General features: G+C 42.2%; 1 protein-coding gene across 1 annotated transcript in view; it reads left to right on the forward strand.

The window, feature by feature from the left end:
- The window catches only part of LOC131916435 (dedicator of cytokinesis protein 2), a 203,981-nt gene extending 188,083 nt beyond the window's left edge, over positions 1-15,898 (forward strand). Inside the window, exons 27-28 of the mRNA XM_059269778.1 lie at positions 15,682-15,777; positions 15,893-15,898. Coding sequence (XP_059125761.1) covers positions 15,682-15,777; positions 15,893-15,898 — 102 coding nt within the window. The remainder of the gene's footprint in view (positions 1-15,681; positions 15,778-15,892) is intronic.
- Positions 15,899-22,930: the final 7,032 nt, after the last annotated feature.

Consider the following 22,930-nt stretch of genomic DNA (forward strand, 5'->3'; position numbering starts at 1 on the left):
TTCCTTGATTATAGATTTTTTTTTAGGCATACTTCAACTTCTCCCAGTAGATGAATGCCTCACTCACCTTTTTATCTCACCCTTGTGAAAAAGACAAAATAACTTCTCCCCTGTAATACCAAAGTAGAGCTGTAACACACACATGAGTATGGCAGTGTGAGGGGCAGCTGGTTCTGTGGAAGAGGTCTGCACACAGGGAACCCTTGCATAAAGGCCCTGCTTGGAAAGAGCTGCTTGGAAAGAGCATGCCTTCAGTGGCTGGCCACTCGCTTCCTAAAAAATATATTTTGCATAATACCTGAATTACATCTCCCCTCCACCACTTGGAGGATGAGTCAAAAGCTCCCTCAGCAGCAGAATAAGTATTGGCCATGCATGGTCCCACTAGTTACTGTGGGAAACATGACTTTGATAGCTCAGTGGGTATAAATGTAAATCTTGAACTGAAGCGTATGAAAGGGTGAAGTGTGTGTGTGTGTGTGTGTGTGTGTGTGTGTGTGTGTGTGTGTGTGTAGGGGAGTGCTTTTGAGCCATCCCTCTGTCTACAAGCTATCACATACCATCTGGGGACAGTAACCAGAGACTACAACAGGGGAACTTCAGCAAATGGACATTTTCTCAGGGATGTGCTGGAGATAAACACAACTGATCCAGGAGCCCAGACTGGAAAGAAACTTTAATCCCTGAAGTTTCTCTGAGCAACCTGGCATGCTAACCTCCTCTGTGATCCTCTGTTCTCCTGTCTCCTATCTGGAATCCAAGTTCTGCACACAGCTTTTTCCTCTCGTTCCTGCTGTTTGTAACTGGCATTTTACATCCTCACAAATGATTCTCTTGCACTCCCACCAAGCCTGTGTGCCTCTCCTCCTCCCGTGCCATCTATCCTGTCTTTTGAATACCCTGAAAGGCACTTTCCTTTTTTTTTTTTTTTTTTTTTTTGCCAGTCCTAAAGGCCTTCAGCAGGTGATGCACACCTTGGATCTAGCCCACAAATATATCTTGTTTTGTTTGTGAAATTATTGAACAAAAGCCACAGTCCCACTTCTTGTCGTTGTTTTCTGGGTGACTGGATTCACCTTTTGAATGATCTGCCCTTCCCATGTAGATATCTGGATTGTGACCCCTCAGAGGTGGCCCTCGCCTTTCCTGACAGGCCTAATCCAGTTTCCTTGTCCATTAGGAAACCCTCTGATGTTCCTCTCACCATTTTGTAGTCATCTCTACTGCCTGCTGGTAACACTGCAGCGTGCTCCAATTCAGAGAGTGATCGTGTGTGGTTTTACACTTGTTCATGTTTCAAATTCTGGCACATGTTGGGACAACTACATATGTCTTGTAATTTCCCCTTTCACTAAAGCGACATCTTTCTATATAACCACTCACTGAATGTTAATTAAGCAGCTACTGTTTGTCAGACAGCATGCTGAGCATTAGGAATGGGAAGGCAATGAAGATGAGCTGCCCTAGAGATTGCATTTCCCAGTATCCTCCAGCTTCAGTCTCTAGTACCAAGTCTACTAATATGTCTGGGAGGGCTTTATCACTGGCCTAGAACCATGGCTAGTACCATGTCTATAGTGAGTTTTGCTCTGAGCATTTAAGCATGGCAGTCTTTTGAAGCCCACGGTCAGTTCTTTTCACTGTCTGATCCACCAAGCCTATTCCACATACTGGGATCCCCTTTGTCTCCTGAAAATGTGACATAGACTTTCATTTACTAAAAGTACTCTTTTTTTTTTTTTTTTTTTTTTTACTGGGTGCTGGAAATTGAACTCAGGTCCTCTGGATGAGCAGCCAGTGCTCTTAACCTCTGAGCCATCTCTCCAGCCCCCAAAAGTACTTTTCTAAAGGGTCCTATATCAGGTCTGTAGACTTCACAAGGGAACAGCTAAGCCAACCCCATGTTTCTCCTGTATGTCTACACTTCTTGACATAGTTCCAAATTTTAAGCAGACGCCGCATAATGAATCTCTGTTGTTTGATTGATCTTTCCATCTTCAATTAGTCGACTTCCTAGAAAGACATGCTGACACTGATTTTATATTTGATGCTCAGCAGAACCTAATGAGAAAGGTAAATCTGCTGCCACTGCATTAAATGCTACATAAAAAGCAGGGACCAACCTTGAGTGTGGCAGTGACCCCAAAAGTTGTTGAGCCCTCAGTTTAGAGCACTGCAAACATTTCTCATCGAGATCATATGTCATCTCAGACTGGCTGTTCAAGCATGCTTAACTCACTGAGTAACTGAACTCTGAGGCTGGGATTAGAGGCTCCCATCCCCTCCTCATCTGAACAGTGCATGGACCCTGCATGCACACTACTACATGTGGCATGCACATCACATTTGGCTTGCCTTTACCATGTCTGCTTTCCCAACAGACAACAAACCCAGGAGCACAAAGACTGCATTTCTCTTGTTCACTGTCACATCCTTATACAACACAAAACACATATTGAATAGTCAGTACGTATTTGGTTTGTATTGAGTTAAATTCTAGTTCAAAGATCAAGGATGTTGGGGATGCATTTCAATCCAGTGTCACCACAAACCAGCTGTGGGATCTTAATGAAAACTTCGCATTTCTTTGAATGTGTCAACAGTAACTATGAAGTTGCTGACAGTAGTACTTAATGTGGTTCCTCTTTCCCTCCCTTTTACTGGAGTGCAACTCCTCAAAAATGTGTATGATACTTCCCCAGGGAAGAGCCCCCCAATTGGTTATCTAATACCAAGTGGTCAGTCCTGAGGTTATGCACATAAAAGTAACATTATACATACTGAACAGATTTTATTTATGTATTTAGGGGCATATATACATATACACATATATATGAAATAACAAAGAAAAATCCAAGGATTTGAATGAGAGCAGGAGGGTTGCGTGGGAGACAATGGAGGGAGGAAGCGGGTAAATGATGTAGTTATAGTTTAACTATCACAAAACAAATAAATGCATTTGTTTAGTCAGCAATGTCTGTACAGTCCTAGTTGAGGTTCTGGTAGCAAGAAAAATGATGTATGATGTCAGGACTTTCCAGCAGTCTTTAGGGACATGCGGGTTCTATTTCCAGATTTATGTCTAATAGACTCTGATTGTAGGCAGTTCACTCAAGCACATCTGCCAAAGAATATTGGATTTCATTTGTCTTCTGACTTTTTTACCTGAGTGTTGGTGACTTCAGGTGAGTGAGAGTAAACACTCAATGCTCTGGGATGTTCCCCAAAGGTTGAGATATTTGAACTCAATCTTTAGTTTTAATTATTCATATAAGGCTTTATATTAAACTTCATGATAGATCCATGTATTAAAATATTAATATGCTATGCATGAATTGAATACAATATCAAGAAATTTATATACAAAATATAACAAAGAACTTTTACTTCCACCCTATGGTTAAGTGTCACGATGAACAAAATGGAGGCTTAAGTAGTCTCCAGCTACAGAGCAGTTTTGTGGCAGAGCCAGAATTTAATCTGTCTAGATCTAAACCTTTCCCCCAGCATCTCATCAAGGGTAAATAAAAACAGAGAGGCCCCTTATCTAGCCAGTGTGTTCATAAAAACACTTCTGACATATTAACTGGAAAAGCAGAATACAAATGTCTGCATGCTGCATGGAGCGTCTGCAGGCAGAAGGACTTGAGCACATCACAGAATGAGAAACTGTGAATCCAGAGCTTTCATATGTATGACTTCATTTTCATTTCTGGTAATGCTTGTACAGTAAATGATAGATGTTTTTAAAAAGAATACCCTGCATAATTTAGAGGTGTAATCTGAATGGATAAAGAGATGGCTGACTTCGCTCGATATTACAGTTTATACCACACATTTTCCCCCCAGGGGACCAGAGATGTAAGAATGCTGGCAAGGCTGATACTGTTTATGTCTCTGAAGACAAGAGTCAGAAAACCAATCTCTGCAAAAGTGAAATAGTTTTTTCCTGTGGATAGAGCTGGTCCTTAGAGAAAAGGGGTGCCTTCATATCTGGGTGCAAGAATTATATGATCTGAAGAAGGTCAGAGAGGAATAATTCTAATCTTCCTAAAGCACTCCCCATTTCTAATTATTAATATATTTGAAATCTGTCCTGGAAGACAATGCGACGCCACGTCTTTATAGTTGTATGGTAAAAACTGAAAATAAGGTGGTACATACAAGAAAAAGGTTGCCAGCATCTTTGATCTTAACAAATGTCTGGCATATCTATTATTTCTGCATCAAATTCTAGTTTGATGTTAAAATATCAAGTAGACTTGGGCAATCCTCTTTGGCTTATCTGCTTATTCTTTTGTTAGCCTGTCCCTACCTGTCCATCGCTGACAGGTAAAGGTCATGCATTTACATATGTATTTGGTAATTACTAATATCTGCAAGTGAAACTGAAGCACTTTTGGGGATCTCTACACATCAATTAGAGAAGCAGATATGGTTGGCTTTTATGTCCCATCCTTCCATGCTGTGTCTAATGCTAGAAAGTCAGACAGAGAAAAGCAATCCCTTGCTTTAAGAGTCCACACTATCTCACAATATTGTTGGCTGAAACAGCAAATTCTAGGTGCTGAATTCTAACAGATGTTGTTCTGACCATCTCACTTGAATAGAGGTTGTGGGAGAACATCAGCCTCGCATCCAGGTAGCTTTGAAAGGATCCAAAATCACCTCAGATCTCAGGAAGTAGAACACAAGAGGCAGATAACTACCTCCAAACACTGAATATTCCTCCCCAAGAAACCCATAATGTTCTTCCAGGAATGAACACGGGTGTTTGGCTCAGAAAAAAATTTGATAATAGTCATCAACTAGGTTGACCTGCTTCTGATTGAGCATTCAGAAGAAAGCCTTTCTTACCCTTGAGCTGGTCAGGGAAGGACTGGAACCATGCATTAGATATAAGGGCTTTGTCTTGATCTGTGCAGATCTTGTAGGTGCTGCCACAGGCTCTTTTTTATTGACCTTTTGTTTGTATATTTTGTTTTCCATTTTTGTGGGGGTTGTTTGTGTGTTTCTTTTCTTTTTTGCTTTTGTATATTTTGTTTATTTATCAAAGAGAGAGAGAAAGAGAACATAAAGTTGGGTGGGTAGAGAGGTGGGGAAGATCCAGGATGAATTGAGGCAGAAGAAAACATGATCAAAATATAGTATGAAAAAATTTATTTCAATTAAAAACCCCCATTTTTTTTTAAAAATAGGACACTGAAGACATCGACTTAGAATGAGGTAGATAACTTCATTTTACATTAAAAATAAAATAGAGGGCCAAGAAAACATAATGGTATTAGAAATTTTCAATACATCAGGAAAATTAAAACTACATCTAGCTTTCCCAAATTTACTGTAGGTATATAAGTTGATCACAGAGAGAAGAAAAAGTAGATGAAATGGTGCATACTGCCTAAATGTTGTGGAAGGAGTTGGGTGAGGAAGGCACTATTAATAATAAGATAGGACTGGAAATATGATTTTAAAAAATACAGCCAAATTTGGAAGTGGAGAAAAAGAAAGCACATGGAAGTTGTCACTATTAAAATGAAAGCACCTTCTTTGCGGGATCAGGAAGAAGAGAAGTTGCACCTTTCCAAACAAGGAGAAATAACTTCGTCTGGAAGGCGTTTTTTCAGCACCACGGACAGGGCCAGACCAGCAAAAGGAGTTCTTTACAGCCGTGGCTTTCCGGGGCAGGCTTTCATCATGGTATCCATTCTGAACCAAAAGAACAATGGTGCTGTGTTTGTGTAAGGGTGGAGGAAACATACCCGTTCTTCAGTTTTTCGGGCCTTTTCTGGCCACTTCTCATGCACTTGAGATCAGCATCCTTCTTCAGTCTTGTCCTGGTGAAAGAAAAGCAGTTCAGGGCTTTGATTCTAAAGCCTCTTTGGCTGGCAATTTCTCAACAGTCACTGGTGTAATCGATCCCTGAGTGGATTAGTTTGTGAGAGTGCTGAGTTCTGCCTGGGTATAGCATACTTAGATGTCTCCTGACTCCAGGCTTGGAGTCATGTCTGCCTGACTTGGAAGGAAATGATAGGAGAGCATGTTGTAAAACAAGAGAGCCATAGGGCTTTAATTTGGGGAGTTCCTGCTGTGGGAACTCTATCAGTCATTGCAGAATGAGTTGCTGATATCTATGTTCTGTCCCTGAAGGATGATAGGATGGATGATTAGGGGTATTTTCACCGTAGGAAAGAGAAAAGATTGTGTTGATTTTGGCTCCTCTCTTTCTCCCCCTGTCTTTTGTGTGAGGTCAAACTGTGTTTCAATAGCGCTAAAAACCCCCAACAACAATAACAAAAACAAAACCCCAAACAAACAAACAAAAACAAAGCAACAATAACAAAAAAACTTCTATGCCCTGAAGTTCCCAGATTCTTCACTATGATTCCATCTCCTCGTTTAAAGAATCACTCCTCATTCTCTCAACCATTACTATTGCCCTCCTAGTAGATCTCCTAATTAATTATAGAAGATCTATATCTACTTTATAAGAATCTTCACAATTACTTATGTGTGAGCTACTCCTGCTAGGTGGTGAACTAAAACAATGACATAGACCCAATTCTTATTCACAAAAGAATTCTCTGATGACTCATGATTTGCTTGTTTGGGAGTGTGATGGGGCAGGTAGGGGTGGGAGTATTACCACCTGCTCCTCAGAGGAGCTTGTTTTCTTAAGCCCCTCACTAAGGCTGCATTGTAACAAGAGAGCTATCTTTGAGTCAAGGATGCAATACTTTCTATGGAACTTCAGGTGTCAGAGTTACAGGTATGTCTGGGATATGGGAGATCTTGCTGATGTCCACAGGCACCCACATAGGTACCACAGCATGACTAAAACTGTGCAAGAAGTGGAGATGAAAGCTGAAGATGAAAGGGGCAAGAAGAAAAACTGAGTGGAGATGAAACTCAATAGTCAGTGGAGGGGTAAAGAGAAGGGAGAGAAACCTTGAAGGCAGTCAGGAGACTCACTGGGAAGAGGGGTGTGAAGGCATGGCAAGTCCATCTTTGATAGCTTTCTAAATAAGGAGTTTCAAAAGTCTTTAACATCATGAAGTCCTTTTGTTATCCTGTTCCCACGGATGCATGCTTTTCAAATATATCATCTACCAAACAAGGAGCATGCATTAAAGATTAAATCATTTGTTTACTCATTAATAAAAATCAATGTTACATAAGCACCATTCTGAATTTTCTGACCATTAAATTTAAACAGGTTGCCTTGTTCAATGTGTTCTTGTTCCAATGAATCTTGACATTTTCAGTAGCCCATGCAAGAATATTGATGAGAGATGAGTATGCAGTTTCTGGAATGATTACAAATACCCTACAGCGTCCCACTTTTATGGTAGAGACCTCAGAGGAACCCATGGCTGCAGGGCCATTTACTCTTTAGATTCAGTTTGCATTTAAGCATTGAGAGTTCATATTTTAGAACAGTTTAGATAAGGAAGCCTAGAGTATTTGGACATAAATGGTTAATCAGCACCAAAATATGAAACAAATAATTGAAACTAATAATTGCTTAAGTAACTATTTAAAGATGAATAGTATACTCAATTACAACTCAATTCTTGTGTGATTGTATTGATTATCTTTTTACTGGAGGGAATTTTCCTTTTAATAGCCTTGATATGTGTGAGATGGGCTTTCAAAGAAAGTCGGTCTAAGCCTGTTGCTTTGCTCAAGGAACTCTGAAAAGGATAGCGAGAAGCACAGCCTCAGATTTGAAGGCTGTTGAACCTGTTTTTAGGGTGAAACAGTTGGGGTTGCAGATCCCCTGGTCATTTAATACTTGTTATTCCTTATTGTGGGTAAGCTGTCAGCTTTACAAGACTCCTCCTCCTCCTTCTCCTCCTCCTCCTCCTCCTCCTCCTCCTCCTCCTCCTCCTCCTCCTCCTCCTCTTATACTGTGTCTCACTATGCAGCTCTGGCTGTCCTGGAACTCACTATGTAGACCAGGATGGCCTTGAACTCACAGAGATCTACCTGCCTCTGCCTCCTAAGTGCTGGAATTAAAGGCTTGCATCACCATACCCAGCTGCAACAAGATTATTGATTTGGGAACACTTACTTGGCTTGTCTATTTGGATATTATGATAGTGAAGTGTTGCTATAATTAATTATCACAGGAAGCAAAGGAGCCTTGCAACCAGGAAGACAAGGATTCTTCTCTAGTTCTATCACCAGAGCTCCCTGCCTAAACCAGCCATATACATCTCTGTTTCCTTACCTGAACCATGGGAAGAGCCAGTGCAGCAGACATGCAAGTTTGTTTTCAGGATTCGGAGATATGGAGCACCTACAATGCCTGGTGTGTATCAAGTGCTCAGGTGTAAACTGAATGATAGTAGCTAGAATAGATCCTGTTTTATACCTTACAATAGGACAGTACTTAGCTCCAGTATGTTTGTTAAGGTGCATTGAGATAAATACAGAGCACACAGCCCATTGTCTGGAATGTAGTCAGAACTTAACAAATGTGAATTGTGGTCTTTATTCAGATCCCTTTATTCAGTCCTCATAAGTGACTCTTATTTTGAAGAACGGAGCGCATATTAGAGCATGTCTGATGTGCATACTTATATATGTGGCTTCATCCAGTCTTCATTTATCAGCATTAAAGTGTCAGAGTTACACATTTAGAAAGGTTTGAATTTTTTTGCTTCTCTAGGCTGAAGGTTGGAGATTCCCGTGTATTCTAATAAAAGCCCTCAAAAAACAACGTGCAAGATCTGCATAAAAGCAGCGATTTGCTAAGTACATTGAGACTTGCATTGTTGTTGAAAATGATGGTTTTGTTGTATGTGTGTTTTTTTTTAATCTGTCAGGAAATGGAAGTTAAAAGCATTCACTAAATGGAATAAAACATTTCGTAGCTATGCCATTTAAAAGAAAAGGTTAACTCACGTTATTTTGCATTTCTGTCAGGAGTGATGCTAACAAGAACAACCAGAATGTGAGACTAGGGTTACATCTGTAGCCCTAGCATGGGTGGGAGGTCTCAGAAAAGTGGGCAGGGAGCATTCCTGCAACCCTTCACCTCCCTAACAGGGAGACTGAGGGCTGCCACAGTGCACTGCAGTCCTTGAGATGGATCCAGTGTCTCCTGTGAGTTCATTTTCTCAGCGGTACAGGCTGCCCTTTGTTACTCTGTCCCAGAAAAAGAGGTTATCTTTCTTCTAGTGTCAACTATTGTGAAAATTTTCAATGAACCCTATCAAGTAAAAATTTTCCCTTTAATATCATATATATTCCTCTTTCTCTTTGTCAGACTTCAGCATTAACAATTTCATGCATTTTCCCAGAATTTTTGGTAAAAAGTAAGCTTTTTTTTTTTTTTTTTTTAAAAAAAAAAAGTAGTACTTTGTGGTCCATTACAGAATGCACCAAGAGTCTCTTTCCAAATCAAGGCATGTCTATTGTCTATTCCATTGTACGGATTAGACACCATGCATTGAAAAGGATTTCTGACTTGGGAACTCTTATGACTTGCTACCTGAGGACACAATAATCAGGGAGATATTATATAAGCAGATGTGTACACAGATGTATATCTTAGGATGCTCTTGGGATAGATTTGAAGAGTGACTTTGCTTCTCCCAATGCTCTATCCCTTCACCGACTCATTCCTAGACAGGTAGATAGTATGCAAGCCTGGACTGGAATCGAGCAGGCAAGAACTAGATGGGACAAGCATGAACTGGAATCAGGCAGGCTGGTACTGGGATTGGGCAGGCTGAGACTGGGGCTTGGATTGACACTTCTTTACTGTGTGACCAAATCTGGAGCCTCATTTTCCTCATTTGAACATCTGGAATATAGAAGCATTTCCCTTCTTTCCTAGATGCTTGCAGGATTCTCCTGCTCACAGGAGACTGGGTACTCACTCACATCCTAGAGAGTGCTGAGCTGCAGTAAGCTCTGCATTTAGAAGTAGTAGATTGAGTTAATGTCTGCAAAGTACTTAGAAGAATATGTAATGAAGTAAAACCTCAGAAAACATTACCTGTCAGGGTTAGAACTAGTCAGAATTTCTCAGAACAGTTCTGGCAGTGTGGGGGCATTGTACCTAACATATAGATGAAGAAATGGAGGCTCAGAGGGCTAAGTTTGTTTAGGGTGGAGACAGACAAGGAGAGAGCATGGTTAGTGGCCACTCTGCAGTTTCTGCAGTGAGACACTGTTTTGCACGGCACTGCTCAGACTGATGAAGACAGTTGCAGTTGTCTTGGAGGGCTGAAGGCAGCATCACACTTTGAACCATTGGGAGAGCTTGAAGCAGTTGGAACAGAGCTTGGGTCCGAGTAGATCATTCTCAGATAAGTCATCGAACTAGCTAATTATCCTGATGGTTTACATCGGGGACTCCAATGGAGCTTTATATTAAGTGAAGTGAGACATTTAATGAGTCGCCACGCCTACATGTATAGACCTTGAGATGCAGTGAGACTACAAACCACATTAGCTGACGATGTCAGAATTAGAACCCATGTCCACCCCCCCCCATTTGACCACATCTTTTGCTGCTGATTCTAGATCTCTCTTCCCCCCAAAAGGCTAATTCCATTGTAATTCTCAGGCAGATATTGCCCAAATTTTACCCAGAAAATGGACAGTCACCCTGTGAAGTGACAGGATGTGGCACTACTGCCCACCTTAGCCCTGACTCCACTGCATTGAGTCCCCACTACCCCTGGCTGCTTCTGCAGCTTGTGTTCCAAAGTCAGGTGTTGGTCCAGCAAACTCTTCAAGGATAATTAAAATGGGATGAAAAAAGAGAGACTACCAAATCAAACCTCAAATTCATAAAAAATCATATCTTTAGTGGTGGCCGAAGGGAGCAAGGGTATGAGTTTGTGCTAGATGGTAACTGTTACTGTCTCTTCAAAGTCAGGTACTTTCTTTCCAGGTGAGTGTTTGTGATTCTTCAAGATAAGAATGTAATTGGAAAGGCCTCTTATATAAGAATACAGCCAAGGAAAATACTAGCAACCATATATTACAACTGTTCCTGGGCAGAGGATGCATTCATACTCTCTCTCTCTCTCTCTCTCTCTCTCTCTCTCTCTCTCTCTCTCTCCATTTAGATTTAATGCTGTATATATAACCTTTTGTCCTTAATCTTGTCTCTAACCCCAGTCTTTGGAGGTGGGGTGCTGGGGGGACAGGCAAATCCCTCAAGGACTTTGGCCTGAATGGATGAGCTCTGGGTTCAGTGAAAGACTGTCTCAAATAATAAAGTAGAAAGTGATTGAGGAACCTTCTGGCCTCTATGGGTATAAGCACATTATGTGCACACACACACATGTATGCCCCCACTCCAATGCATACATACATATACCATATACACATAGATACACATGTACATACACATGTATACACATACACATGCATACATATATATAAACATATAAATACATACACACAACTATACACAAAGAAATGAGGATTGATCATGGCTTATGACTCAGATGAAATGGCATGTATGTGTTTAAAACATATAAATATTAAAAATTGATCAAAGCATAATGATAATCTGACGGTCAGGAGGAATGGTAGGATATGCGGGCCTGATGAGGAAGAGAGCAAAGTACTCATCGTTCAAGCCAGTACTTAACACATAATGCCACTGTCAGGTTCAAGAGGAATTCTGGACAAATGGCGTCGGCGTCGGTGGTGCCTATTGGCATACCATAACACATGCTGGCCTCCAGGCTTTCTTGGCATCACAAATACCTGTTACAGAGTCCATGCTGGCACCCTGGCTCTTCTCAGTTCTTTTCTCCCTGCCCCTACCACAAATGTCTCCAGCTCATGGGCTTCCCTTCGCCCAACGTCTGATTCCCTTACAACTTTGCCAACTCTGTGCTCTCTTGGTCCCCGCCCTCTTTTGTCCTCCTCTCTTGCTCCCTCTTTTGGTCTCCCTTGGCCTCACTCTCTTCATCTTCCTCTCTCCTACCCTCTCTCGTGGCCTGGTCCAGTCTGCTGGCCATGTTGTCTACTACTTTCTCTCTCTGCTCTGGACTCCCCAGATGCCTCTGTCTGTACGCTCCCTCGTATCTACAATAAAATCCTCCCCCCATCCACACCTTGGAGGACTTATGTCCTCAGTTTATATAGCCATCAGGTGGGAAAAAAACCAAACTGTTTTAAAATGGAATGATGTAAGCCTGTCGTAGATGGCATGCTCATAAATACCAGAGTCACAACTCTGACAACTGGAATAGTGGAGAGTCTGCAGTGAAGGAGAGACCCAGGATTTTGTTGTTTTGTTTGAAATAGATTTTTTGAAAATTCTTAAAACTGTATGCATTTATAATTTTCATAAAAATTAATAACATTTGGGGGCTGGAGAGATGGCTCAGAGGTTAAGAGCACTGGCTGTTCTTCCAGAGGTTCTGAGTTCAATTCCCAGCAACCACATGGTGGCTCACAACCATCTACAATGAGATATGGTGCCCTCTTCTGGCCTGCAGGCTGAACACTCACTGTATACATGTTAAATAAATAAAATCTTTAAAAAAAAAAAAAATTAATAACATTTTATATAGCTACCCACTGTAAGTGTTCAGCATCCCTTGTGTCAAAGTAGAATTCTCAAACTGTGGAAAAAATATCAGGTTATCCAATTACAAGCTGGCATGTGTCAAGGCTTTACTTCACTGATAAAATAGGAAATGAGACAAATAACAGATGAGATGCTTCAAAGTATATGAACCTTGTTGCCTGGAGAGACTGCTCACTGGTTAAGAGTATGTCCTGCCTTTTCAGAGGACCCAGGTTCAGTTCCTAGCATCCATAGCAGGTAAGTGACTCATGACCCTCTGTTCCAACAGCTCCAGGAAATCTGACATCTTCTTTTGCCTTCCAAGGGCACCAGCACTCGCATGCACAGAGACACACATAAATAAAAATAAAGTAAATCTTTAGAGAAAGCATATAAGCCCTGATCTTTTGTGGGAGAAGAGATGGAACACTGCCATCAGGTCTCAGACAGGTGATGTTAGCACAGAGCAATAAAGCCATAGCCTTTTCCAAAGCAATGAGCCGACACGAAATGCTATCTTCCACATGGTGACCTCTCACCCCCGTAGAATTCTCAAGCTCTGCCGAGAAATAAACTTTTGGTATCTACTCAGCTGTGGACGGTCTGTCAGAACTGTATTTCCCGAGAGAGGCTCCTCAGTTGATTTTATCAAAAATGTTCTATTAAAGTGTCATGTAATCCTCATTTTGCTTTCTTTCCAAGTTTTGGGTTTTTTTCCCCCTTGCACATTTGCCATAAATCTAACCTTAAAACCCACTGAAAACAATGCAGTCTTACTAACTAGATGCTCCTCACCTACTGCCTGCTGTGCCCTGTGAGGACTGCCCCTGGTAAAAGGGAGTGTTTGCACTAGACAGTGGTGGCGCACGCCTTTAATCCCAGCACTCGGGAGGCAGAGGCAGGCGGATCTCTGAGTTTGAGACCAGCCTGGTCTACAGAGTGAGTTCCAGGACAGCCAAGGGTACACAGTAAAACAAACAGAAAAGTCAATTAAAAAAGGGGTGGTGTTTGCATGAATGAAAGAGCAGTATTAAAAAACGTTCACACCAGAGAGAGATTATCCAGTTCACTTTATCAGATGGTTGAAAGAAAGAACAAAGGGCATAACCCCTCCTACGACTGGATTTGGGTTGCGATTCAGAACTATGTCTGGGTTCTCTTGGCTTAAACTCACCTCATAGGTGGTATGATCTGATGTTGGGGAGATACTGTTCTGTATTTCAAAACACCAAGGGTTTAGGGTGACTCAAAAAGATGGATTGGCCCCACCTCAGCCTAGCCACCCCCAGCTCTCTTCCTCTTCCTACTGGGCTTGTGCAGGAGAGATCAATTAGAGTCCCTTCCAGATATCATCACCTATAATTATTAAAAGAAAAAAATCACCGCAATTTGCAATGTGTTTAGGTTGGGTAGATTAATTTTTTTGCCAGGGCCATAATAGGAAGACTGATTTTGTCATTTCAATTACAAGCCACCGTTTAGTTTGGGTCTGGGAGACACTTCAATTGGGTTAGCCTCCACTTGCCTGGCACTGGAGCAATTAAGAGCGGCTGATTTGTGGCTGCACTTTTATGACTTAGCACAGGTTTATCATCTTGAAGGTTTTCCATTTGCATATAAGCTATACATTCTTTGGGTGACATTTCCATATCAGCCAAGGTTTATATTATGCATTGCCTCAGACTGCACTTTCTGCTACGTGCAGGGAATCTGCAAGCTTGGCCAAGGGTGCTGATGCAGACCAAGGGAATGTTGAGTCACAGCAGCCACTCAGCACTTGTTGTAGGTGGACACTTCAAAACTCTGGGCATGGAGGGATTTACCTTGGTCCCTAACTGATGCTTCAAGTCAGTAACCTCAAGTTTTTGAAGTTGGCCACATTTATACACAGAAACGGCAATACAGAGAAGAAAAGCGGTTTTTGCCCAAGGTCACCCAGCTCAGATTAGGTGAGGTGGAATACAAAGTCAAGTGGAAAGTCGAGTCCACCTGATCTCAGAACACTCCCTGAGACAGTTCCATAGTGGGGACTTTCAGAATGAACGAATGGAATGTGACAGGTTTGCACTTTAAATACCAAACTTCTCCAACAGTCTAATTGATGCTCTTTGGACTAAAAAGAAATGGATGTTTAAAAGAAGCCAGGGTCAGGAGGTCTAGAGGAAAGGGGTACTTTTAATATCTATTTTTGTAAGGCAACAGATGTAATCCTGGGGAAAAGTACGCTGCATGGAGGCCATTATATAAATTTGATGCAATTGTAAAGGAATGAAGAAAAGATAAAAGAATAATGAATACATAGCATTGAAGATATTCTAAGAGAAAAAAGATCAGAAGTCACGGAAGGAGCTAGAAGTTGGCCCAATTGAAAACAATATATCCATCTTGACAGATGGGCAAGACTAATGAAGCCTCAGCAGCAACCAGAGATCTGTGACCTTGCTCTCAATGCGCCAGTGAGTGTGACAAAGGAGCACACTCAGAGCCAGACTGCTAGATTCGACATTTCCCCCAAGTTCCTTGCTGGGCAAACCCCAGACAAGTTCCTTCGCCTTTCTGAGCTCAAATCTCTTCATCTGAATAGTGGCAATCACAATGTTGCTCTCGATGAGAAAATGGGTGCTTAGCTGAGTACCAGGTGTTTAGTAAGTACTCAAAAATGTTAGTTCCTTGTGCTGTAACCATGGATGACATATTTACGTGATACAAGCTATAGGAAGTGATGTCAGCAAAAAGAATTGTAAAAATAAAGAAGTCAAGAGCTTCTCTGTCCCTCGTGATACAAGCTATAGGAAGTGATGTCAGCAAAAAGAATTGTAAAAATAAAGAAGTCAAGAGCTTCTCTGTCCCTCGTGATACAAGCTATAGGAAGTGATGTCAGCAAAAAGAATTGTAAAAAAGAAGTCAAGGGCTTCTCTGTCCCTCCCACTCTTGAACCTTGGGAGGTTATAGGGATGGAGAGTGGAGAGCTCAAGTCCAGACCAAGATTGAGATCTGTCTTAGCTTGATGGAACCAGAGACCTATCTGTGGTGTGCATGATCTATGTCTGCTCACTCCTGTCTGTGTCTTTGGAAGAGTGAGCTGGTCCAGTGTCATGATTATAACAGTGATGCTTCTCAATGCATTGTAGGCCTTCACCTATGACCACATCCAAGAGATCATGGTCCAGCTGCTGCGCACAGTCAACCGGACAGTCATCACGATGGGCCGTGATCACATTCTGATTGTGAGTAAACCCTTCTTCTTGTCAGTCAAGTTTAAATTAAAGTCTCAGAGTGGATTTTTCTGGATGCCTTCGCTGAATGTAGCAACTGGTCATTGCTTCGTTTTTTACAATACAGGATTAGATTTTCCCCATCTGAGTTGGGAGAACATGAAAACTTGAACTCAAGTTGTCAAAACTTGTATGACTTGGGGTTTGTTGAGTATGCCAGCAGGTGTGGGGTGTCACTAGTAAACAGAAGGGAGAGGGCTTTTACAAATGAACAAGGTAGAATATTCTGGAGACATGTCTATCTTTTCTTTTGGCCTTGTTCAAGAGGTGCCTTAGACTCAGGGTTCTTGGACTTGGTTTTCTAAGTGGCTTTATTGTGTGAACTCTGCCTATGTTAGGTCTCAGGCAGTCCATATATCCAGAAATAAGCTTGAGCTGGACTATAAGGAGGATTTCTGGTGGTAAAAGCCAGCATTCCTCAGGAACTGGTTCCCCTCTGCCCAAAGGAATCATTCCCCTTGCCTCTGGCGGAAGAGACAAATGGCTCCATTGGCATCCACCTATGGTTGCACACCAAAGCCCACGTTGGCCTACAGGCTCCCTGAGTCTCTACCCAAGAGTACTTGTTATACATTTCAAAACCCTACAGGAGCATCCTGGCCTTTCTCACTTCCCAGGCTTTCCTCCTCCCAGATACCCTTTATAACGGCAAGGTCCTCTTCCCCGACCCCGACCAGGCTGGGGCTGGCTATTCTCCCTCCTCTTCCAGATAGCCCTGGCCATGGCCAGTCTATTTTTCTTTCTGCTTTGTACTCTTCCAGATGCCTCTGGATGTTTTCTCTCTTTTAGCTGCAATAAAAACCTTCCCCTTTACCATATCATGGAATGGTCATGTTGGCAGTTTCCTTACTATACCCTCTCACATACAGAGGTCAGTGCTAATTTGGAGGTAATTTTTCTGCCCAGACACTTTTCTGAAGCAGGGAAGATTGCTGCTCCCAGACCAAAAAACCCCATGACTAACACTGTGATCTCTCCCATCTTGCTTTAAATAAGGGCCAAACTTTGAGACCCTAACAGGGACCAGGTACTAGCAGAGATGAGCACACCCAGCCATGCCTCTCCTCTGCTCTAACATCTCAGGTAGGAGAAAATTCAAACCACTGCCAGCTCTGGAGGTCCCCTTTTCCCCTCGTTCATTCCTTTATGTGTTCCTCCCACACATAAAACAGAATTCTACTTGGTGTCTGCATGCCGGTTCTCTTGCTGTAATCAGATTGGCCCAGGAATCATCTAATCAGAGAGGCTTCCCGGTCCTGATGCCAGTCTGCTGCGCTTGGATCCCTCCACCCACTTCTAACGCTGTGACATGGTTCTGACTCTTTCTCAGCAAGTCTCCCCTGTACTTTATTTGGTTATTGTCTTGTTCTCATTTTGAAAGTGGAAGTCCAGGGAAGCGACTTCTTTTTTAATCCTTACTGAATTTTTGAGTCCCCTAACATCACCCAGCATAGTTGGTACTCAATAAAAATGGAATAAAGATGTGAATGAATGCACAAGTGAATGAATGAATGAATAAATGAGTGAGTGAATGAAGCACACCAAGCATATATACTAATGTGTAAAGACCAATGCTATTCAGCTCAGACTGACTGGCTCCATGCTAGAGAGGATCATAATAGTTAACAGAATTCCCATGTCTCTGAGTTAAGATAAAAATCATCCTGTGTGTTTTGTGATGGCTAACTACTCCTGGCCATGGGGTCTGCCTTGCAGTGTGGTTGACGTAGCCAGTGACTTTCCATTGGAGGAAATGGATTCTCCCTTTCCTAGCAGGTATCAATGGTTCATAGTTTCCTGATTGGGGTGGGACTTCGTGTCTACTTGTTCCTTCAGTCCTGGGATTGGCTGGCTTGAACCTGTGCTGTCACAGTCTCTGAGTTCATATGAGCACCAGTCCTGTTTTGTCCAGAAGACCCTGTTATCCTTGGTGTCATCCCCACCTCTGGATCCTAACGTCTCTCTGCCTCCTCTTCCACATAGATCCCTGAACCCTGAGGGGAGGGGTTTGAGGAAGACATCCTGTTTAGGACTGAGTGCTTTGAAGTCTCACTCTCTACACATTGTCCAGTTTGTTGGTCAACACAAAACAAACTCCATATTTCATGCTGTTTTGTTTTAGCATTTTTGTCTTACTAGTTCTTTTGTTTGTTTGTTTTGATTTTCTTTGTTTTTTGAGATAGAGAGAGAAGATGAAGTTGGGAGGTGGGGAGGACCTGGGAAATGTGAAAGAGGGAAAAGTATGAACAAAATATATTAAATGAAAGATTTTAATTAAGAAATACTATGTGTGAAATTTCCTAACATTTAAGTTCTGACTGATTATGATCCCCTAGTAACTGGTTTCAGCTTTCCAAAGGCAGAGTGGCATCTCTGTTTTACTGTGGTGTGGAAGGAGCCAAGGTGGGGATATCCAATGATGGTTGCTTCATGGATACAGAGCCCAAGATACCAAATATTGTTCTAATGGTGGCTGGGGAGACTGTGGTTCCTAAAAGGAGCCGGTGTGCCACAGTCCTCTATGAACTTGGCTCTGTCTACTCCTGCTTATTTACTCTCTGTGCCTGATCAGTTACTGTGTGTTACATACATCTAAAGAAGCAAGGCTGGGCTGGAAGTGAGGTTCATATATGCGTGAGACCCAGAATTCCATGTCCTAGCGTGCAAAGATGATAGATTGATAGATAGATAGATAGATAGATAGATAGATAGATAGATAGATAGATAGACAGATAGGCAGGCAGGCAGATAGGCAGACAGACATCTAGATGATAGATAGGTTGATAGATGATAGATAGATGATAGATAGATGATAGATAGATAGATGATAGATAGATAGATAGATAGATAGATAGATAGATAGATAGATAGACAGATAATGATAGGTAGATAAAGACAGACAGACAGACAGACAGATGAACACTGAAGATTTGGTGGCACCCACAGAATGCTGCAGTGTCGGGAGCTCCTGCTTCCCTGGGCTGCACAGCCTTGTCAGTAGTCTACCATTTTTCTCACTTACCATTCTTCCAGTGCTGAAGCACCACCATTTCTTACCGAGTTAGAAGCCTCCCATGCGTGGTTCCCGGAGCGCACCTTAGATAAGCATTTTATGACCTTCCTAATCTTTATTCCTTTTCTTTGGAACGAACCTGAAGGTGATCATCAATCCATTTGGCTCATTCTGTATATAGTGGGCTCTTAACTCCCTGCCTTTCCTTTAGAGCACCAGTTCTTTAGAGTAGGTTCTGAACTGTAGAACACACTAAGTAAGTGGTGTCTGGTGTTATTTTCCTGTCTATCTGGTCCAATGAGTCTCTGTCTCTCTGCATTATCAGCTCCAGTGAGTGATGGCAGAGTGGGCCTGGTTCCCTACTGCCGGTTTTATGTGTGTGTTCATTGATGCTTTACTATAATGACTGGGCTTTCCAATACACGTTCCTCTTGCTGTCTAGATATGCTCCTACTCTCGAATGTCCAGTGGTTTCCCCACTGTCTGTGATACAGCTCATAAAGACACAGAGATCATTCTCCTCGTCTGGAGTCCACTGTGGTCTCAGCTCCTCTTTCCTTTAGCCTTTCATCTGACTTTTTGTCTATATTTCTAGAAAGGTAGTTGTCTGGGTATCGCCTGCACATACCTGGTACCCTTGCTTTCTGGGTATTGTCTGTGCATCTTGTGTTGTCTACCATGCCTTTGTGTGCCTTCTCAGCCTGGTAATCGCTTACCTAACTTTCGAGGTCCAGCCCAGATGCACACTTTAGAACATGCTCTAGAATGTAACCGCCAAACATACTTTTGTGCAGTTATATGACCATCACAGTCTGGATCACTTCCTTCCCCACCTCAACTTCATTTGTGGCCACTCTCCATCCCCTGCCCCTGTCCCTAAGCAGCTGCTGACATCTCTGGCTGTACCCATTTGCCTCTTTGGGGGACTTCATAAGGTGAAATGACACAAGTTTCATTTCTCATGCCTGGCTTCTTAGCATGCTCTGCAGTTCATCCATATTTAGGGACATGTCATGTTTTGTCCTTTTTTATTGCTGGATAATATCCCAGTGTATGAACATGATGTTTTCTCATTCATGTACTAGTTGCTGGGTTTTTGGATTGTCTTCAACTTTTGGCTATTATAGGTTATGCTGCTATGGTAATTTGCTTATAGATTTAGTGTGAGCGTATTTTAGTTTCTCTTGAGTAGAAATCTAGTAGTGGAATTGCTGAGGCAATTAATTTCTTTCTAGGAAACCACCCAACCATGCTCCAGAGTGGCTGTGTCATGCCACATTCTACAAGCGAGGACTGACAGATCTAGTCCCACATTCTTGCATCGACAAAACTGCAGACTCTATCAATCCTAAAGACTTAGATCAGATCTACTGAGACCTTTTCATCTCATCTGACCTTTTTGTTGTTCTGTTTCTGAGTCATTTTTGTTTGTGAGCTTGCTCTAGCTCCTCTCTTTGCCATATGATGTTTGAGAGGTTGTACCTGTCTGTCCAGTCCATAATCGGCCTTCTTCATGCAATTGCTTTGAAAACGGATTCTCCTTATGAGACACATTTGTGCATGTACCATCTGCACAGAGTACTCATGCATTTCTTCAACATTTTGTGAGAACCTGTGCTATCCTTAGAAGAGGCTCAGACACAAGTGGTACATGATCTGTGTCCTCCAGAAAAAAAGATCTCATCCTGTGGGACATCTGCCAAGTATTCCAATCTCATGGTCCCCCACATTCACCATCCATATATTCGGGAGCTCAGGTTTTTCCCTTCCCTCCTAGGGTTGGAGGAATCTATACCTTACCCTCTAGGTATTTGTTTTCAGAGCCCAAGTGTCTGGTAGGGCCATCGGCTCATGGACTTCCTTAGTACACAACGAGCCGAGATTCTGTTGTTTCTCTCCTACATTCTAAGACCCCCAAGGGAAGGGACTTTGTTCCATATGTCCTTTTATCCTTAGCAGAGAGCCTTGTGAAGAAAGGGTATGGAGTACACACTTGGTGAGCAAGTAAAGGAACTCATGAGTGAAGGAATCATTCCCCGGAAAGGCTGGGGAAGCGATACCTGGATATTTTCCCCAGACTGTCTTCTCTTCTTCAGCAAATGTGCTTTCTCAGTAACAGGTGCCCACATTTCAGGGAGTGAGAGGGGGATGCAAGGTTGGCCTGTTCCCAACTTCTTTGTCCCTCGGTCTGGTCCCAGAGCCTTGTGGGGATGCTGTTACAAGCTAATTTTTAGTCTTTGCTGATGTAACTACAATGAGGAAAGAGCTGAATTGGAAAAAATAAGAAACAGAAGGAAAACCCAAAAGGAGTTTCCTTGTGACAGTTTCATTTTCACAAAAGAGACCTTTCTAGAAATTCCAAGAATAGAAAGATCTCCTTCAAAGTAAAGAAAATGATGTTGGAAAATAATTACTCAGGGGTCAGGGGTCCCTGTCTTAGTGCCCAAGGCCCTGATTTAATTTCAAATTGAGATTTGACAAGGAGGAGATATTCCCATTCCACCCATCACTTTTAATTTTCCAGACTTGATTTTTATTGGTTAGTTTCCATTGCTTGGGAATATTAAACAATCAATATTTTTGACACATGCCATTCATGAACAGTGCTTCTGAAATCCCAAACAAGACCTTGACTGGAGGCAGGTGGCAACTGCAGCATGCCTCTTTCTATGGTCAGATAGCATCTGCTGTGGCTCAGCACATTGTAATTATCATTTGCTGGAGATGGCCACCCCTGATTTGCTGAAAGTCACCTGCTTGAACAATGGATTGTTGGTGATGGCAAATGAACAAAAGGAAGTCTATAAAAACCAAAGTCAAGGTCTCAGAAGCCTGATGCATCTCCATTTCTCTTTGCCAGATTCTAATCTGTCACAGAACAGATTGTTCTCATAAATTACCAAGGAGGAGCCTGACTTTGATGGCGAGAGGGGTGGCTTGATTTGGTAGAAGGGACATTTGAGTATGGGAGACAAGGAGAAGAGCTCCACAGTCTCTCCACAGAGAATGAGCAAAACACAGTTTGACATCTTTAAATCTTGGGTTTTGTTCTGTAGTGGGGTTTTCCCAAGTTCTAGTCCTGAGAAAACTCCTCCCAGAGTCCTGGGGAAGAGGCTACATCAGATGTGGGGTATCTGAGGGAAAGGAATCTATGTACACCACACCCTTTTGTCCATTTACTTTATTCCTTTATGACAAACTCCATCTATACAGCTTCAGTTCCGTCCTGAGTCTCAGGTCCTCTTTGTACCTACTTTTTCTGTCCCCTCATAGCTCTGGTAATAACTAAGCCCTTATGATTTTGGTCTTATCTTCGTCCTCTGTTCCTCCGTCCTCCATCTATTCTTCCTGGCTCCTTACTCCTGGCTCTGATAAACTCTATAAGAGATCTGCCTTACCCTCTACAGAATCTCTGCTTTTCTCTCTTCTCTCCAGCCATGTAGCTCTGTCTACCCTCTACAGAAAAACTGCCTTTCTCTTTCCTCTCCTTGCCAGGTCTGCCCCTCTGGAATTCTGCTCCAGTCCTTACTACACCTGGTTATACAAAAAGCCCTATTGTCCTCAGTCAATTGCTCTGGAATTCCACTAGGCCTGAAGACAAGGGATGGTCTGAGCTTCATTTGCATAAGAAGCAAAGCTATGCATCTATAGCCTGTTTGTCTCTAGGCTCAGAAGGGGGAGTTAGTTGCCTAGAGGTTCAGCAGGTCTGAGAAGCTGAACCGTTTGCCAAATGGTCTAGTAGTATATGGACTCACAAGAATTTTATAGCAGAAGATAGCTGAGATATTAAAAGCTGAATAACACCAAGTATTCTGTGATAGACGGCTTCCTTTAGAAAAAAAAATGCCTTGAAATTTCTAGGTATAGCTTTAATATCCAGCTGAATCTCTATAATATATTCTTACGGCCTACAAGAGTTCTGTGTCCCTAGCTTCAGTCAGGGCCATAAAATAGACTGTGCTGCCCATGACTACTCTTGTTGACTAGCGATGTCTACCTGAAGTACTGTCTTGAAAACGATTGAAGGAGCTCCATGTTAGCTCAATGTGAAGAACTGAATTGATTAGTGATGTCTGTCATAGCTTGAAATGA

Source organism: Peromyscus eremicus, chromosome 8a (assembly GCF_949786415.1).
Source record: "Peromyscus eremicus chromosome 8a, PerEre_H2_v1, whole genome shotgun sequence".
Taxonomy (NCBI): Eukaryota; Metazoa; Chordata; class Mammalia; order Rodentia; family Cricetidae; genus Peromyscus; species Peromyscus eremicus.